This window comes from Galleria mellonella, unplaced genomic scaffold, assembly GCF_026898425.1.
Source record: "Galleria mellonella isolate WM207_F2 unplaced genomic scaffold, CSIRO_AGI_GalMel_v1 utg117, whole genome shotgun sequence".
Lineage (NCBI taxonomy): Eukaryota > Metazoa > Arthropoda > Insecta > Lepidoptera > Pyralidae > Galleria > Galleria mellonella.
In genome coordinates, this window is record NW_026441980.1 from 1,779,413 (window position 1) to 1,796,022 (window position 16,610).

General features: G+C 32.1%; 1 protein-coding gene across 3 annotated transcripts in view; it reads right to left on the bottom strand.

Moving 5' to 3' along the window:
* The window catches only part of LOC113523102 (glutamate receptor-interacting protein 2), a 465,085-nt gene that overhangs the window by 28,009 nt on the left and 420,466 nt on the right, over window positions 1-16,610 (bottom strand). For all 3 annotated transcript variants that reach the window (XM_052894828.1, XM_052894823.1, XM_052894836.1), the window contains 3 exons: window positions 14,723-14,967; window positions 11,505-11,797; window positions 5,758-5,933 (listed from right to left, as the gene is read on the bottom strand). In XM_052894828.1, coding sequence (XP_052750788.1) covers window positions 5,758-5,933; window positions 11,505-11,797; window positions 14,723-14,967 — 714 coding nt within the window. The remainder of the gene's footprint in view (window positions 1-5,757; window positions 5,934-11,504; window positions 11,798-14,722; window positions 14,968-16,610) is intronic.

A 16,610-nucleotide genomic window follows, 5' to 3' on the forward strand; every position in this document is an offset into this window, starting at 1 on the left:
GCTTCACGGTTGAAACACGAATGGGACAGAGGTACCCAAGCAATCGACTTTTGTACAAAGTCTCCCTCTGGTATTAAGATAAATATAACATTTTCAAAAGTTCATTTTTAACAATTAATTGTCATGTAATTTGATATACACACTGCACCTTGGATGAAGAAGGATATCGGCTGTTTATTTCTTAGCTAATTTATATAAAACTAATCATGGGAACGAAGTCGCGAGTAAAAGCTAGTTCTTAACACTATTGCGACATGTGACGTTACTACTTGAAGCAAATACTGCTTAACAAATTTAGACGCAGTTTTAGAATACATATAGTATTTTGGATGCAGAAGGACATAGGCTACTTTTTGTCTCAGACACTCTATACAAGCCATTATCACGATTGAAGACGCAGATAAGAACTAGTAGAAAAATAATAATTTAAATCCTCTACTAATATTGTAAATGTGAATGTGTTTTTGTTTATTCTTTTGTTACCTTTTTGCACCTAAATGGCTCAATCGAATATCATAAAATGTAATATAAATGTACTGAATAAGATGGGGAAAAACGTAAGCTAATTTTTATCTGGATTACACGAACGAAACCACATATAAAAGGCCTATAAACATGTCAGGTATATCAGTGCAATTTGAATTTAAATTAAACTATTCGAGCGATATAAGCAGTAGAATAGAAGCACATAACAAACACCAGAACTTCAGCCTTTTGAATTATACGGGCGAAGTTTGATCTTCATAATTATATGTTCAACGCTTTGCTAATGATACAAAAGATAAGAGACTTTAGTTACAAAGAGATACGATTGGATGTCATTCACCGGAGTAATTATTTTTATCGACCCAGTATATTGTGCCTTTGATAATGTAATTTCTTTGATAGTGTCTATGATTTGTCATTTTGATCTCTTTGCTATTACGTATTATTTTATATTTATTAATCCAGTATAATATAAATATAAAAAATATGAAGTTTTACTTATTAACGGTTTTCCAATTTTACGTATTCAATGAAGACTTCCAACCCACTTGCCAAGCGTGTCAACTACTAGCAAAACCTCCTTTATGTGGAGGTGGTCTTAAATTCGAAATTCATTGCAATTTTAGTTAATTAAATAATAATATAAGTAAATAACATTTCGGTCCATAAAAATTGACTTAAATTGTAACAAATTTAATATAATATCTAGATGGAGAGTGAACCCTAAAGATTTCAAAATACATTTTTGACATAGGTATCGGAAGTATATGCGATACTACTGATTCATATACAAAAAAAAAATAGGCGAAATAAAAACTACTTATCTTTTAATGGAGCTTTAAAAAAAGAAAATCCTCAAGAATGATCAGGCAGAAGGGGTAGTATGGAATAGTTTATGTCTATACCAGATGATAGATGGATACACGGTTACCACTTTCCATCAGGTGAACCGTCAGCTTGTTTGCCATTCTAAGTTTCTAGCATGCAAGTTGTTATCGTCCCAAATAAACAGTTACTAATTAGAAAAAAAAAGTCAAAAGTGATTACTATCTACAATCCACAAGTATGAACAATATTCTACTAGAGAAGTTTTGGAAGATGTTCCTGCAAAAGCATTAATTTCGTATCTGCTAAATCTTGTGACTTGTTCCTCAGATATGTTTAGTTTGCTTTCGAGTTGGACTATTCAGAACAAGTTCGCCTCGGGCTGAATAAGAATTAACTCTGTGATCATTAAGTATATATCCGTGGAATGTAAGCTGATATTGGAGAAATTTTATCTATCTACCCACTACGTTACACGATCTCCTTAGGAATCTTGACAAACGTATATTCGCGTAACAAAGTGTGCACGAGAGAAATTGTAAGGATAATATTCTTGGTAAATATTCCGATTTTCTATTTGAAACTGGAAACATCGTTACGATGATAATACTAAACTATAATGATGACGCTGAATTGGAAACGTGTCTCGTTTTCCTTCGATGTTTCTCAGTCATATTTACTTTAATTCAGCATCTCATAGCTAGTACGAAGAAACCGTCATATTTATTATTGTGCTTATCTGCTTGTACTTATGTTTGTCAATTTTGTATAGCATCAAAAAGATTAGATGTTATGGATATTTCTAGATATCAATTAAAAAAATTAAGTTCGTCTACTCAATTGAAAATATTTGGTGTTGAAATATTCGTTTGATTGAGTGCCCATTTAATGAAATAAGAGCCTTAAGTGTTTAAAGTCATGTCATTGTATCTGACAGGTATTATGGATATATGACAGATAACATAATAGTTTGTTTTTACTAAAAAATGAGTTTATATATTGAGCACATCGTTTTACGTAAATGAGGCACCGGCTTCGATACCTGATCGAGTAAATTTAGGAAATCAATTTTCCTGCATTAGGTTGGATTCGATCATAAGTCTTGGTTGAATTTGTTTGGGCATTCTGAGTTGTACTCTAAGATGTTCGTAGCCTGATTTCCCTTTATACCGGGTATTCTAGCTTGGGGGTCACTGGTATGATTGCATTATATTTATTATAACTACCTGTCTAGTATAATTTTATTATAATTCTACTAAAATTATCTCAATCACAATCATGATTACGATATCCATAAGAACTCGTCATTAAGATAGCTAGTCGTATAATTCAACTTTCTCTGAAGCGTTCAGCTTTGATGGGCAATAAATATGGGAAACTTTGCAAGTGTAGACTTGCGAAGTCATAAACCTGATGATGATTGAAGCAGCCTTTCAGCGCAATTGCATCCAATTGTGAAAATTTCAGTAGTAACCCAAAACCTTATAGCTCTATTTATAAGAATACTTATGATACTTTTAACGAATTAGTAGATGGCTTGCTATGCAATATGAAATAATTAACAAATCCCAACTAATTAATTACTTTAAATAACAAAAAATATCTTTATAGTTAGTACAAAAAATCAGTTCATAATGTTAAAATGATGATGATTTAGTCATCTAAGGCAATATGATAAAAGTGGAAAAGTCCTAATGCCCATATAAAAAGATAAACATATTTTGTAAATATTAGAGCTAGCACTAAACCAATATTTACGATGTGAAGTAATTAACATATTAAATCTAGGTAATTTATGTTAATATTTCTAAAAAAATTACCAATATAGTGGCCAGTGTTGCCAGATTGGCCATTTTTTCGCAAGTTTCGGTAAAAAATTTTGATCGCGAAATTTTGGAGAATTAGATTTCTTGGAAAAATGTTTGGAGAAAGGCGAAATAGACCTGGAGAAATTTGGGTAATTTTTGTTCATAGTTTTAGTATTTGTAATAGCACAGGTTAAGACAAATTAAACATAAGGAAGAGCGTTGTTATTTTTTCGTGATTACTGGCCAAACGTAGTGAAAATCAACACAAGTTTGTGATTGGGGAAAAGAGAAGGAAATTGTATCGATCTGGAGAAGAGATAATTGGCATTTGCGTACAAATAAAAAATTTCGATCACAAGTCTTGAAAACGTTAAATGAAATTAAAAATATTTAAAGTTGTCAAGACTTGTAACCGAAATTTGAAAAAGTTTGTAATCTCTGTTTCTTATACAATTATATTTTCAGGTTGGGTGCTTTATAATTAAACTTTTCGTCCGTTGATACAATTTATAATTAGAAAGGAACAATTTTCAACTTATTTGTACTTACCCATTTGATCAAATACAGGGTAGCTTTGAGTAAATTAATTGTAGGCACCTATACATACTCCATTAATTCTAATACATAATCTATTATTAATCTCGTATAGATCACTACTCAAACGTAACGAAGCACTAGAAATTCATATAATGAATGTAGATACACAAGTAACACTAATGATTTATTGAATCGATTAGAAATTTAATTAAAGTTAGGTGCTTTGCAAGCATTTCAAATAACTTCCTATACTACTAATTTTTAACACGATATCTTTGCCAATTCTAAACTGATTATGATTATCTATTGTGAAATCAATACGAGTAGGTTTAGTCCCTTGTCGATTATTCTATCTATTCTTGCAAATTTTCGGATTTATATTTTTGATATATATCCGTATACTAGCCGTATACAGTATCTTCATAAACATCTTATAGTGTAGGCGTGGCAATATATTTAAATGAATTATAATAGTAAACATTTAATTAATTATCGTTAAGCGAAATTATTTTTTAGTAGCTTTTATTTGCGACTGCAGTCACACGACTGCGATATTTTTACCGGCCGGGATAGAAAGTAGTCTATATCCTTCTTTATCCTGGAATAAAGAAGGATACAGGCTATTTTTAGAAATGAAATTTGGCATACACATACTATATAGATAGTATGTGAATATCAAATTTCATAGTAATTAATTAAGACACCATGGTAAAGAAGTGTACCATCAATAATGTAGATCTTTAAAGGATCAAGATCCAAGGCATCCAGAGACGTAAAATACATGAAGTGATGAAATGTGAGTGACAGAGTGAGACTGTGTTCAGTGATGGGCAACATATATGAAATGTTCATGATTAAACCGCGAAGACTTCCTCGTGTGGTAAGAAACAGCTGTCTAAACACTTTTATTCTTAGATCTACCGAGACGTTATGGTCAGCGTTGCTTGTTTACAAACTTCTTTACTTGGTTGCTGTTATTTTAATTTTGATTTAAGTAGGACTCATGGGAATGGCACATTTTAAATGATTACTTTGACAAAAACAAATCTTATTAATGGGACCCTATTTTTTTTATTACAGCACGATATGTGACTATACCATCCTAAGCAAAGACAGAGACGATATGTTCCATGAATGTAACCAACCGAAAAGAGAATGTTTCACACTCAATGTTGATCATGTAGCTAAACAGTATCGTATTTTAATTACTTCATATTACTGTTAGGACTTAATTATTTCATGTTATCGTTACGTAATATAATTATTATTACATAATTAAAGTAATACTGGAAATCTTATTTAAATACGAAAGTTCGTAACGATGATTGGATGAATTAATGAGCGAATGTTTCTTCTAACTAATTCATACAAAAATTACTAAATGGAATTGGAGCAAATATGGTACACAATTCCTAATTTAATACATAGAATACTTTATACACTGATTCATACAGGTGAAGCTGCAGACAGTTAACAATAAAATAGTGGTTACAAAATTATAAATGATGCCACATACTAAATGGTCTATAATGGAAAAAGTGCCAATTTTTGTGGCGATGTTTCACTATAGCTTGGCTAATTATGAATAGATTTTTATTATCATTATTTTTGCAGTCAATAGAGTTTACTCCAATGATTGAACCTGTTTTTCTTTGTAGACAAAGAAGTACTTGCAGCGAAACAAAATTTAGTCGAATACACGCGATACCGCGTTCTAATTGAAATATTTTCAATTAAATTTATCTACAAAACATAGATTGTTGAATAATGAAAAAAAAGTCTTTATATTTACTAATATTATAAACGTGAATGTGTGTTTGTTTGTTAATTTATAATGCCTTAAGAGCTTTTTATTTTTTTATCTTTTTTATTTAGAGCCTTTTATCTTATAAGGATATGTCAGCCGCATCATAACATAATCTTAAAGAGTGGGGCTGATTAAAGGCTTAATCAATCACTATGAAATTGCATGCACTTACTACATAGGATGTGGAACGTTATAGGCTACATTTTATTCCAATCAGTAAACTCGTTCACACGGACAAAGTCACGGGTAAAAGCTAGTATTTTTATATTTTAAAAGTAACAAAATAGAACTTACCTCTAGTATACCTTCCGCCGTGTGCAAGAACGTGTCTGGGTGCGACGTGCAGTCTCGTGAAGCCACCTTCACTGTTCTCCAAATAACACATGACTTCTTCGGCAGTATAGTTGTTCCCATCAATCACATGGTCATCGAACGCGAGCAATTGGTCTCCCGGATGTAAGGCGCCACATCTGAAATTATTATGTACTTTGAAAATTCATGTTTTCAATCAATCAATAGCCCGGTCATCATTATTATATGAGCCGTCAACTGTTCACTGGTGAACATAGGCCTCCTTCTTAATGAGGGTATTAGAATTGCGGTACGGTTCCAGCATAGAATAGACCACCCGTTCCTTTCCAGTGAGTTTTAGAGGTCACTAAGGGAACTTTATAGTCGAGGGATGAGCAGCAGCATTCCTCTTAAACCATCACCAAAGCGTAACTGCGGCTACCAACCTATCTGCCAACCGTGGCAACTACCGATAATGAATAACATTTAGAAAAAAATAAATAAATATATAAACAAATAAAGCAAGATAATTGTTGTAAATTAGTCCTTACAAATTTGTACTAACATTACAAGGAGGAGAGATTTGATTGTTGGTCATGACTTTATTTTACGTAGTATATATATTTTCTGTTTTATATATTTAATAATTTTATGTTTTTGGTGCAATGAAGACTTACATAAAAATAAAATAATAATGAATGAATAGACTTAAAAATTACTCAACTTAGTTTAAAGATATAGAAAGCTTGATTTTATCTACCTGTGCAAAACCAGGTTGGATCACTAGATCATCAATTGTATATATAAATAAGAAAGTATTTGTTTTTCAGCAATCGTGATGAAATTTTGTAAGCACGTACATACGTACCTACTATATTTAATGAAGAAGGACATAGGTTACTTTTTATTTCGGTCAATGAGCATTATTTCAGATTGCAATAAGTCGCGGATAAAAGCAAATATATGAGGAAACAAATGTTATTTTGTTTTAAACGAATGAGTAGATTGTCAATGTAAAAGACAAAAACATAATTATACATATATTAGAGAAAGATAGACAAATAGGGCATTGACTTGGACAATATAAGCTCGAAGCTGATTTGGCGGGAATACGAACAAAAGAAGTTTTAATTATTTTAATATTTTGAAGTAGAATTAGTTTTAAATAAATATAGTTGGTTAGAATTAAGCGTGTTGTAACTGGATATATAGATAAATTATACAAAATATATACAAAAAAAATTATATATATATATATATATATATATATATATATATATATATATATATTATATACATTTAAATATAATACAATTCTATTGCAACAACCACGAATTAAAATTAAAATTGAATGCGTGAATTTTTCCTATTTTTGCAACATTAATTCCATATAAATTCTAACCTGTCATATACACACATTTTACAAAACACACACTAGTGTAATAATTTTCTTGTCTCATTTTTGTAATTGCATTGCCAGTCTGTAATACTACGTTACAAGTATAGAGTTTTACCAGAGGGAGACTTATAGGGGAGGGAGAATTATATTACTTAAAATCCTTCAAGAGCAGTGAAACTATGTTAAATAGAATAAGTAGGTAAGTTATTAGAAATACATAGATTGTTTTTTTTTTTTAATGGGTGAGAATGCCATGCCTGCGCTATCAGTATACACTGGCGGGGTACCAGTGAGAGGTGATAGGTGAGGATGAAAAGAAAGGTCAGCTAATCCATCGTGACGAATTCAATGATACATTAGTCACGAGTTTCCAAGAGGAACCGCGTGGAGGTCGACCTGATAGGATATATTGACAGCAATAAGGACTAACCTCCTCATTAATAACAATCCCTTCCCCGCAGTTTGGGGGATTTGTTTCTGATGATATTTATGTAAATACATTTGGATATGTTGCAACATAAAGATAAAACTAAGTTTGTAGCTAATAATAAATGGGATAACATTAGATCCATATTTTTTATGAAAGATAAGCACGAGAGCCTTAATATACACGATAACACTACAAAAAAATGGTAGTCATAAACTATCTTAGAGGGAAAATTATTTGAGTTTAGAAATTTCGGTCTGTTTTTATGACATTGCCGCTTCTACTTGTTGAAATTACTTTTTAAAGTTATATAATTCGAACATTACAGTCAATGGATTTGGATGACTCAGAATAATGGCGAAATGATAATGATAACACGTATTCCATGAAAGTGTAAGCTATAAAAGAAAATTGGAAAAGACACCATATTTACAAAAGAATTGGAGTTAAAATTCATTGGACAAAGCAATAACAATTACATTGTTCTAGATGGGTCTAACAGAGAAAAAGAATCGCATTCAACACCCTTGAACGTACAAACTTTGTAATTAACAGCGATTTCTTTTTTTTTTTAAGTGTTCGCTTTCTATAGGCTTTTGGTCTGATAAAAGAACAATTCAGGGCTATTAACGATTCTTGAAATGAGGGTTTCTTCGGATGTTCTCAACAACTTGGGACGGTAATCTCCATTCGCAGAAAATATTAATAAAACACAAGGTGAAAATTAAAAAAAAAATAAATGTGTACGTAAAATTAAACTTGAGAAATGTGTTGATGAATTTTTAAAATCTTTTCAAAGGTGAACCCCTTAAAAACATTTTTAAAATAAAAACAGACTTCAAATTCTGCTGAATTACTTTGTGTGTAATGCTTTTTCTACGCTGGTTTTATCAAGTATATATTTGTCTATATATGTTCACATTTCGCTTGTTCTCTCACCCATACTAATACATACACGTAGATTATAAAATTTTCCTAATTTCATTTATGAACTTGTATACTCTTACCTTTATAGATCAAGTAAAATAGATGCCCTTGAGTTTGGGAGCCTGGTGATCTGTAAGACGGGTAATCCTAGTACCGATACCAGTCTCTCATAAAGACTGTTTTTAAATTCTAACCTATATAGCTGTAAATTTTATTATGTCGTTTTGTGATAGAAATAAATAAATAAAGAAATTTATGGTTTTTTGTTTTTTATACAACTTAGAATGGCAAACAAGCTGACGGCCCACCTGATGGAAAGTGGTAACGGTCGCCTATAGACATGAGCAGTACCATGGACATAACAGAGTATACTGTTTCGCCCATGATACCCTCATGCGTTGCCATTCCTGAGGACTCATCAGGTGTTATTCCTCTGTACCCTGTAAATTCACGCAATATCCCACCCTTCAAATTGAAACACAGCCATGCAAACAACTGCTTCACGGTAGAAACACGAATGGGACAGAGGTGCACAAGCAAACGACTTTTGTACAAAGTCTCCCTATAGTATATAAATGACACCTAATTTTTATATGAAATAGTTATAGAAATATATAATACTATACTAGAATAATCCGATCCAAGCTAGCGAAACTGTGGAAGCTTGATAGCGGTTAAGAATTATTACTGATACATGCTGGAGTTATCCGATACCCTAATGGGGATAGAATTTACGATATAATATATTTCAAGGCTTCGTGACACTTGTATATGTACAAGCTTATTGTAACTCTAGAGGATATTCATTTAACTGTATATTAGATACAAGTACATTCCATAGTATATAATAGGAGAACCAATCTCAGATTTAGCTAAAATATTATATTGTCTCGCATTAAATAATTACTGTGTAAATTAATAAAATAATATAATGTATGGGTATTTCTCATACTATATTCTATGTATAAAACAGGTATATTAATACAAATATAAATGGTTTTATTTTAAAAGTGGTAAACATGATGGTACATAATATTTAAATATTATTCACACACTTCGCTTCTTTTACCAGAGAAAGACTTTGTACAAAAGTCGTTTGCTTGGGCACCTCTATCCCATTCGTGTTTCCATTATGAAGCAGTTGTGTGTATGGCTGTGTTTCGATTTTAAGGGTGAGATATGGCAGTGAATTTATGGGGTACAGAGGAAAATCACCCGAGTTTTCAGGAATGGCAACACATTGGGGGAGTATCATGGGCGAAACAGTACACTCTGTTATGTCCATGATACTCCTCATGTCTATAGGCGACGGTTACTACTTTCCATCAGGTGAGTCGTCAGCTTGTTTGCCATTCTAAGTTGTATAAAAAAAACTTTCCACACAAAACTCGTTTAATTGTGTTATAAACGCAAATTAAAACCGAAAGTCACAATTTTTTTTACAGATACGTTGGGCTTGTCATCGACACTTTTAGTGCATAAACCTCCAGAAAAAACGGGACCAGGCTATATAGATTAAATCGATATAAAATATATTGTTACAATGACTGTTCCCATCACATTCTTCTAGTTTTGTAGTAAAAAAAAGGCTTTTAATTAAACATCGGAAAAAAGTAAAGCATCTTTAGGAAAATTCAGAATGAAAAATTCCATTCCAGTTGTCTGGTGTTTTTGGAATTAAACGTTCTGTTATAATGTAATAAATTAAATTCAATTTTGCGATATCCTTTCGAGATTAAATTCTATAATATTATGTTACAATTAGGCATGGAAATTGTAGCTACATTAAGCTCATAAATATATTGTGAAATTATCATTTTTATTCACATACATATCACCAGTGACAAATCATAGAGAGTGGGGGGAAAGGGATTGTTAGTAACAGAGACTGAAAATCCTATTGCTAGCAATATACCCAACCAGGTCGACCTCCTCGCGGTTCTCCCTGGAAACTATCATGGTTAATTCCTGATGAATTCATCATGATGGGCTAACTGGTCTGTTTTCATTCTCATCTATCACCATTCACTGGTGCTCCGCCAGCGTATCCCGTTAGCGCAGGCGGGGTAACCATACCATATTCACCCATCAAAAAAATCAGTGACATTCGCTCGCAATCACTAAGTCGCAATTTCTACTCTTTGCTATTGAAAGTAAAATATAAATTATAATTTTTATAATAAGAACGAGCGAATACACATTAACGTGGCCGATGACCCACAAATAAATCCGAATGCAGCGACTATCTGCGATTTAATTTAGAATGATTTGTTATACTCTTTGTATATCGACGTAGCTATAATGACGTGTGATTTGGCGTAGCAAATGAAATTCCATTTGTGACTTGTGAAATATTCCATCATTTTCATCACTCTTAATTTCTACTAACTACTAAACATAGGTCTTTCCCACAGACTATTATAAGGAATACTAGCTGACTCGGTAAACGTTGTTTTACTATATACATTATTTCTAGAACTATACATGAACATTTATTGTACTATAATTATTATATTCGAGTGCCATTTTGCAAACCCATTGCAGACTATAAAAATCGCGATTAAAAAATAGGGGTTGATCGTAAAAGGGTGAAAATTTGGAGTTGTATGTATTTTTCTATGCTAAACCATAATAAAATAAAAGCTGAAAATTTTGTTAAAAAAATAAAAATAAATATCTAGGGGTGGGCCGCCCTTATCATTGAGAGGTATGAAAAATAGATGTTGGCCGATTCTCAGACCTACCCGATATGCACACAAAATTTCATAAAAAATTGTAAAGCCGTTTCGGAGGAGTTTGGTAACAAACACCGCGACACGAGAATTTTATATATTAGATTATCATAAAAAATGGTCCTGAGCCACCTGCATCCACTGACTTCCTACATTTGAGGTTGTCAATCCATCTAGTTGGGACCTACACTATGTGTGGTCATACGTTTTGCCACTCAAGAACCTTTCTTAAATGTTAAATAATAAGATGAAATCTTCGACTTACCTGTCACTTATACTAGCCGGCAGGATACTATCTATGTAAATAGCGTTACAGCTCCCCACTCTCTGGTACGTATCGGACCCTGAACTGTAGACTTCGTCTGAGTACCTCTGGTTACTAAGAAACAGTCCCAAGTCCTCATTGCAAGGTCTTTCAATCTCTATTAGTAAGGGTCCAGTGGCGAGTTTCACGGATTCCATAATTGAAACATCGTATTCTATCGTGAGGCTGGTAAGTTGAGGGCAGTTCTGCAGTATCTGATGGACTTCAGAGAGTGTTTTGTTTGTTAGTGATATCTGGAAAGAAATACGTCATTTTATTATTGCCTGATCTAAAACTTCCTTTTTCATTTATGATTCCTCTTTAAGAACTCCTATTAACTAGCTGACCTCTATCCAACCAGGCAAAGCTATGGAGAGAAAGAGATTGCTAGTAACGGGGTCTAATAGCCCAATTGCTAGCAATATACCCTATCAAGTCAAGTTCCACGCTGTTCCGCCTGAAAGCCATCACAGTTACTTCTTGTGGAATAAATACCCAACTTCTGATAATGAATGGATTATCAGAAGTTGGGTATTTATTCCACAAGAAGTATTACCACCACCACACTTATTTAATTATAGCTTCTTTAGGACTTCCATCAACAATAATTGTGATATATTTTATATAAAGACCACATAGTTAACTATACTTGTTCACTCTTGATACAGCAGGGAGCTCCGTTCTGTTCAACGGTTGGACAAGAAGTGTCTCCCCACCCAAATAACAATCTTTTATATCTACAGGGCCGAATTCGAGTGAACAAGTCAGCGAGACCACGTGTTCTTACAATTTCATTACTTTTTATTCAAGTATCATGACAATAAATAATTATAAAATTAATTAAAATATAAATTAGTGTTCTATATACATTACAAGAATAATTTATTATCAAATTTGGTACAATAACAATTTTAACGTTTTATTATATTTAAAGTAGTTAGTCTGATTTTTATTAATAAATGTAGGTACACATTTTAACACAAGATGTTAAGGAAATTAATATAATTGAAAATAAATATCTAACACGGCCATTCTGAAATGTACTTCGCTCTCGAAGTACATAATATATCACAGTACAATATCTATAAGACTTAATTTCCTTTATTTCTTAAGTTTGGAAAATTAATATAATTAAAAAAATATATCTAATACAAGCATATAATATAATAATAACAATATATTTGCTGAAAAACACGGTATACAGATGGTAGTAAAAATATGTTAGAAACACGCGTGTTTTGCCAAAACAATGGCGTGCAAAATTTTAATATTTATGGTAACTTCTTTTCAAATACTATTAACAAAATATTATTTATGTGCTTATAAAGTAGAATTATTCTTAAGTCCAACAAGTTCTTAATTGAGTAATAACATTTGTCCAAAAGCCATTTGTACAGTGTGTTCTTAAATTTTGTCAGTGTTTTTATATCGATAACGTAGGCAAGATTTTCATTCCATAAATCTATTTGGGAAGGAGGGACGGATTGTTAGTAATTATGACTATTAACCACACTGCAATTTATTTGGCCAGGTCGACCTCCACGCGGTCCCTCTTGGAAACTATCCTGCTTCTTGGTAATTCATCACGATAGGTCAACTGACTTAACTTTTCATCTTCACCTATCATTTCCATTAATACCTCGCCGACGTATATCGGTAGCACAGGTAAGGCTACCATTGCATTAATGAGGGATCATTGGAAAAAAATGATCCATTTTTCTTAACTGTATAAAAACTACGCTATTTTTCAAGTTTTGGCAAGCAATATACATGTAAAAGATTTCATTTAATTTGGTTGAGCGATTTCGGAGATTAGCGTAAACAAACATTATGACACGAAATTTTTATATGAACTTGTGAAATTCTATGTTTATCTAAAACAATTTTTATAAACCATTCTGTTATTCCGCTTTAATCTAAAAATGCATCAGAATTTTCACCTTTTTCATTACTGAAAAAATATTACTATTATATAGATATAAAATGTTAAATCTTAGATTCCAAATTACTGAATAATTTTGAAGCCAGAGGGAGACTTGTACAAAAGTCGATTGCTTGGATACCTCTGTCCCATTCGTGTTTCAACCGTAAAGCAGCTATGTTTGCATGGCTGTATTTCGGTTTGAAGGGTAGGATATGGCGTGAATTTACTGGGTACAGAGGAATAACACCTGAGTCCTCAGGAATGGCAACGCATGAGGGGTATCATGGGCGAAACAGTATACTTTGTTATGTCCATGGTACTGCTCATGTCTATAAGCGACGGTTACCACTTTCCATCAGGTGGGCCGTCAGCTTGTTTGCCATTCTAAGTTGTATAAAAAAAGCCTTTTAATTATTAGCAATGTAAGTGTACATGGAAGTGAAACATAATATTAGCTATTTAGTTATTTTGTCACGCGAAATCACGTTAATTCACTTAGGTACTACTGTAACGAACTAAACATAAGTCATCGTTAGTCGTACCAATAAGTTGATATTACTGTGTGCCTAATATTTTTTTCACCTAAAATAAACAGAGGCAATTTTTCTTCGTTAATGTACAAGCAAAAAGTTCTATACACTGTACCTAAATAGGAATAAATATTTTTGTATGTGTTTGAGTATGTGTGTGTGCAGTGCGTGTATGTGTGCGTGCACGTGTGTATTATTATATCAGCTGTACAATGCTGAACACAGTTCTTCCCTATATACTGCCATAAGAAATGATCCTGAGACAATTGCATCCACTGTCTTCCAGGAATGCATTTTGAGACTGTCACTTTATAGAGTATCTTTCTTCATTACATCGTTTGGCGGTTCAAATCAAGAACATTTCTTACTCACTATCGGTTCTTCCTATTTAATCAATTTTGTTATTATCATTCTTCGGGCTATGTCGGTCATTTTGGTTCTTCTGCAAATATCCTCATGTCGGATTCTATCACGCAAAGAAACTTTGTGTATAGCCCTCTCCAAAACTCGCTCAGTAACTTGAAGCTGTCCATATGCAAACAACCGTGTAAGATCATGTTTCAGTTCCATAGGATATACACGTACTGGATAAAGACCTTCATCTTCAAGCTTGGAGGTATTTTAGACTAGGTGTGACTTAGTTTTCATTCATACAGTGTATATTTCTATAGAAATAAAATAACTAAAGGCACAAGTAAAATTAGATAAAAGGTCAATGTACTTACATGATCTACTTTCAAAAGTCTATCCCCAGGTTTGATTCTGGACGTATTATAGGCGGCACCACCAGGCCTGACATGTGTGACTACCAGTGGCTGGGCATCTAGAGACCTGCTGTTCAACACCAGGTCGGCACTCGGCGCGGAGTTGTCTGGTAGGCCACCGCGGATCGTGATTCCGAGGGAGCCATTTATTTTTTCGACAGGCACTTCTGCTAGCTTGGTTGTGATGTACAAAGAGTTTTGGGATGCTGTAAGAGAAAATATTAAAAATATTTCACATGTCAAAAAATCTTACAACTAGAATAGTCACGCATAGTTCGGTTTCAGAGGAGATTCCTTCCGCGAACACTCAGGTTGTGGAATGATATTCCTGCCAAGGCTTTCTCTAGATACTACAGTATGGGGCACTACAAAAAGGGCGTATTAAGGTTTCTTAAGGGTCACACTTGGTGTTACAGGCATCCATAAGCTGTGGGAACACCATTTGCTAATTTATATCCAGTTTGACTGATTGTTATTTAAACTTTTAAATATTGTATATCTATGTGCGTGTAAGCATTCTTTTAGACATCCTCGACTGTTCAGTACTCCATCTACCAATAATAATGTCTCACATAATAATCCCATTCATCGGATGTCACTTGTATAACAAAATTAGCGAAGGATTCGATATCTTTTATCAGAGGTTACTAAAGGCACAAGTAAAATATGAATTAAATAATATAGTTGTTTCATTGGGTTTAAGAGGTCGTTGTATGGTTTTGAGATGGAACGAGTTTGTATTTTTTTGATAGAATAAGTTCATAATTGTAATCAGTAATATAATGTACATCTATAAAAATGTTATAACGTTTACTTATAACTTAGTGTTAAATGATATTTACAATGTAAGGTTGGCAAACTGCGTATTGATAAATTTTTGTATTGTATTCTTTTTAATGGTTCATTTCTGTTTGCAAACTGTTATTGTAATTTATAACAAACAAATAAATAAATAAATGTGTGTGTATGTATTTTCATGTGTTCGTATTGTATCTGCTACGCCTAACAACTTTTGTGTTCTCTGCTTGTATGTATTACCATAAAATGTTTCATGCCAGGGATCAGGAGAGGTCCTGGTGCCTTGTGATCAAAAACAAAAAAAAATCTAAAGGATACCCAGTTCAGGCACCAGTTCTCTACAACTTTGATGTATCTATTTACTATCAGACACCAATTACGATCATGAAAGACTGTATCAATATAAGACATCTTTTTTTTGCCACCAAAAAAGTATAAAAAAATTTATACCTATCAATATATATAAAATTAAAAAAATTTAATCTTCGCAACTTTTTAGTTCTTTTACTACAAAAAATTGTATTGGAATCTCGTTTAAAATTAAGTGAGTTTTAAAATGTTTTTAATTAGTAGTCTATGGAAGACTGTATCAGTGTTAGACATCTTTCTTTCTATAATAACTATAATGACTTAGCAATTGTACGGCAATATACATTCAATTAATAAAAAAACTTTATTCTTCAGTGCACTTTTTAAATTTGTTTAATGATCGAAATAGTAGATTTTGTATTTGACTATTCGTTTATAATTATGGTACCGCTTGATTTTAAAATGTTTTTAACTTAAATTATAATAAATACTATAATACATGAATATATATATATATATATATATATATATATATATATATATATATATATATATATATATATATATATATATATATATATAAATGTTTATAATAGAATTCTGAATTTAAATAGAAAATATTCACTATGGTTATCTGCATTTATGATATAGTCTCATTTATCTAGAAAATAAAAAAAACAGCTATTAATAATAATTTAAGTTTATTAATTTTACCATCTTTATATTGAAGATTTAATTCATT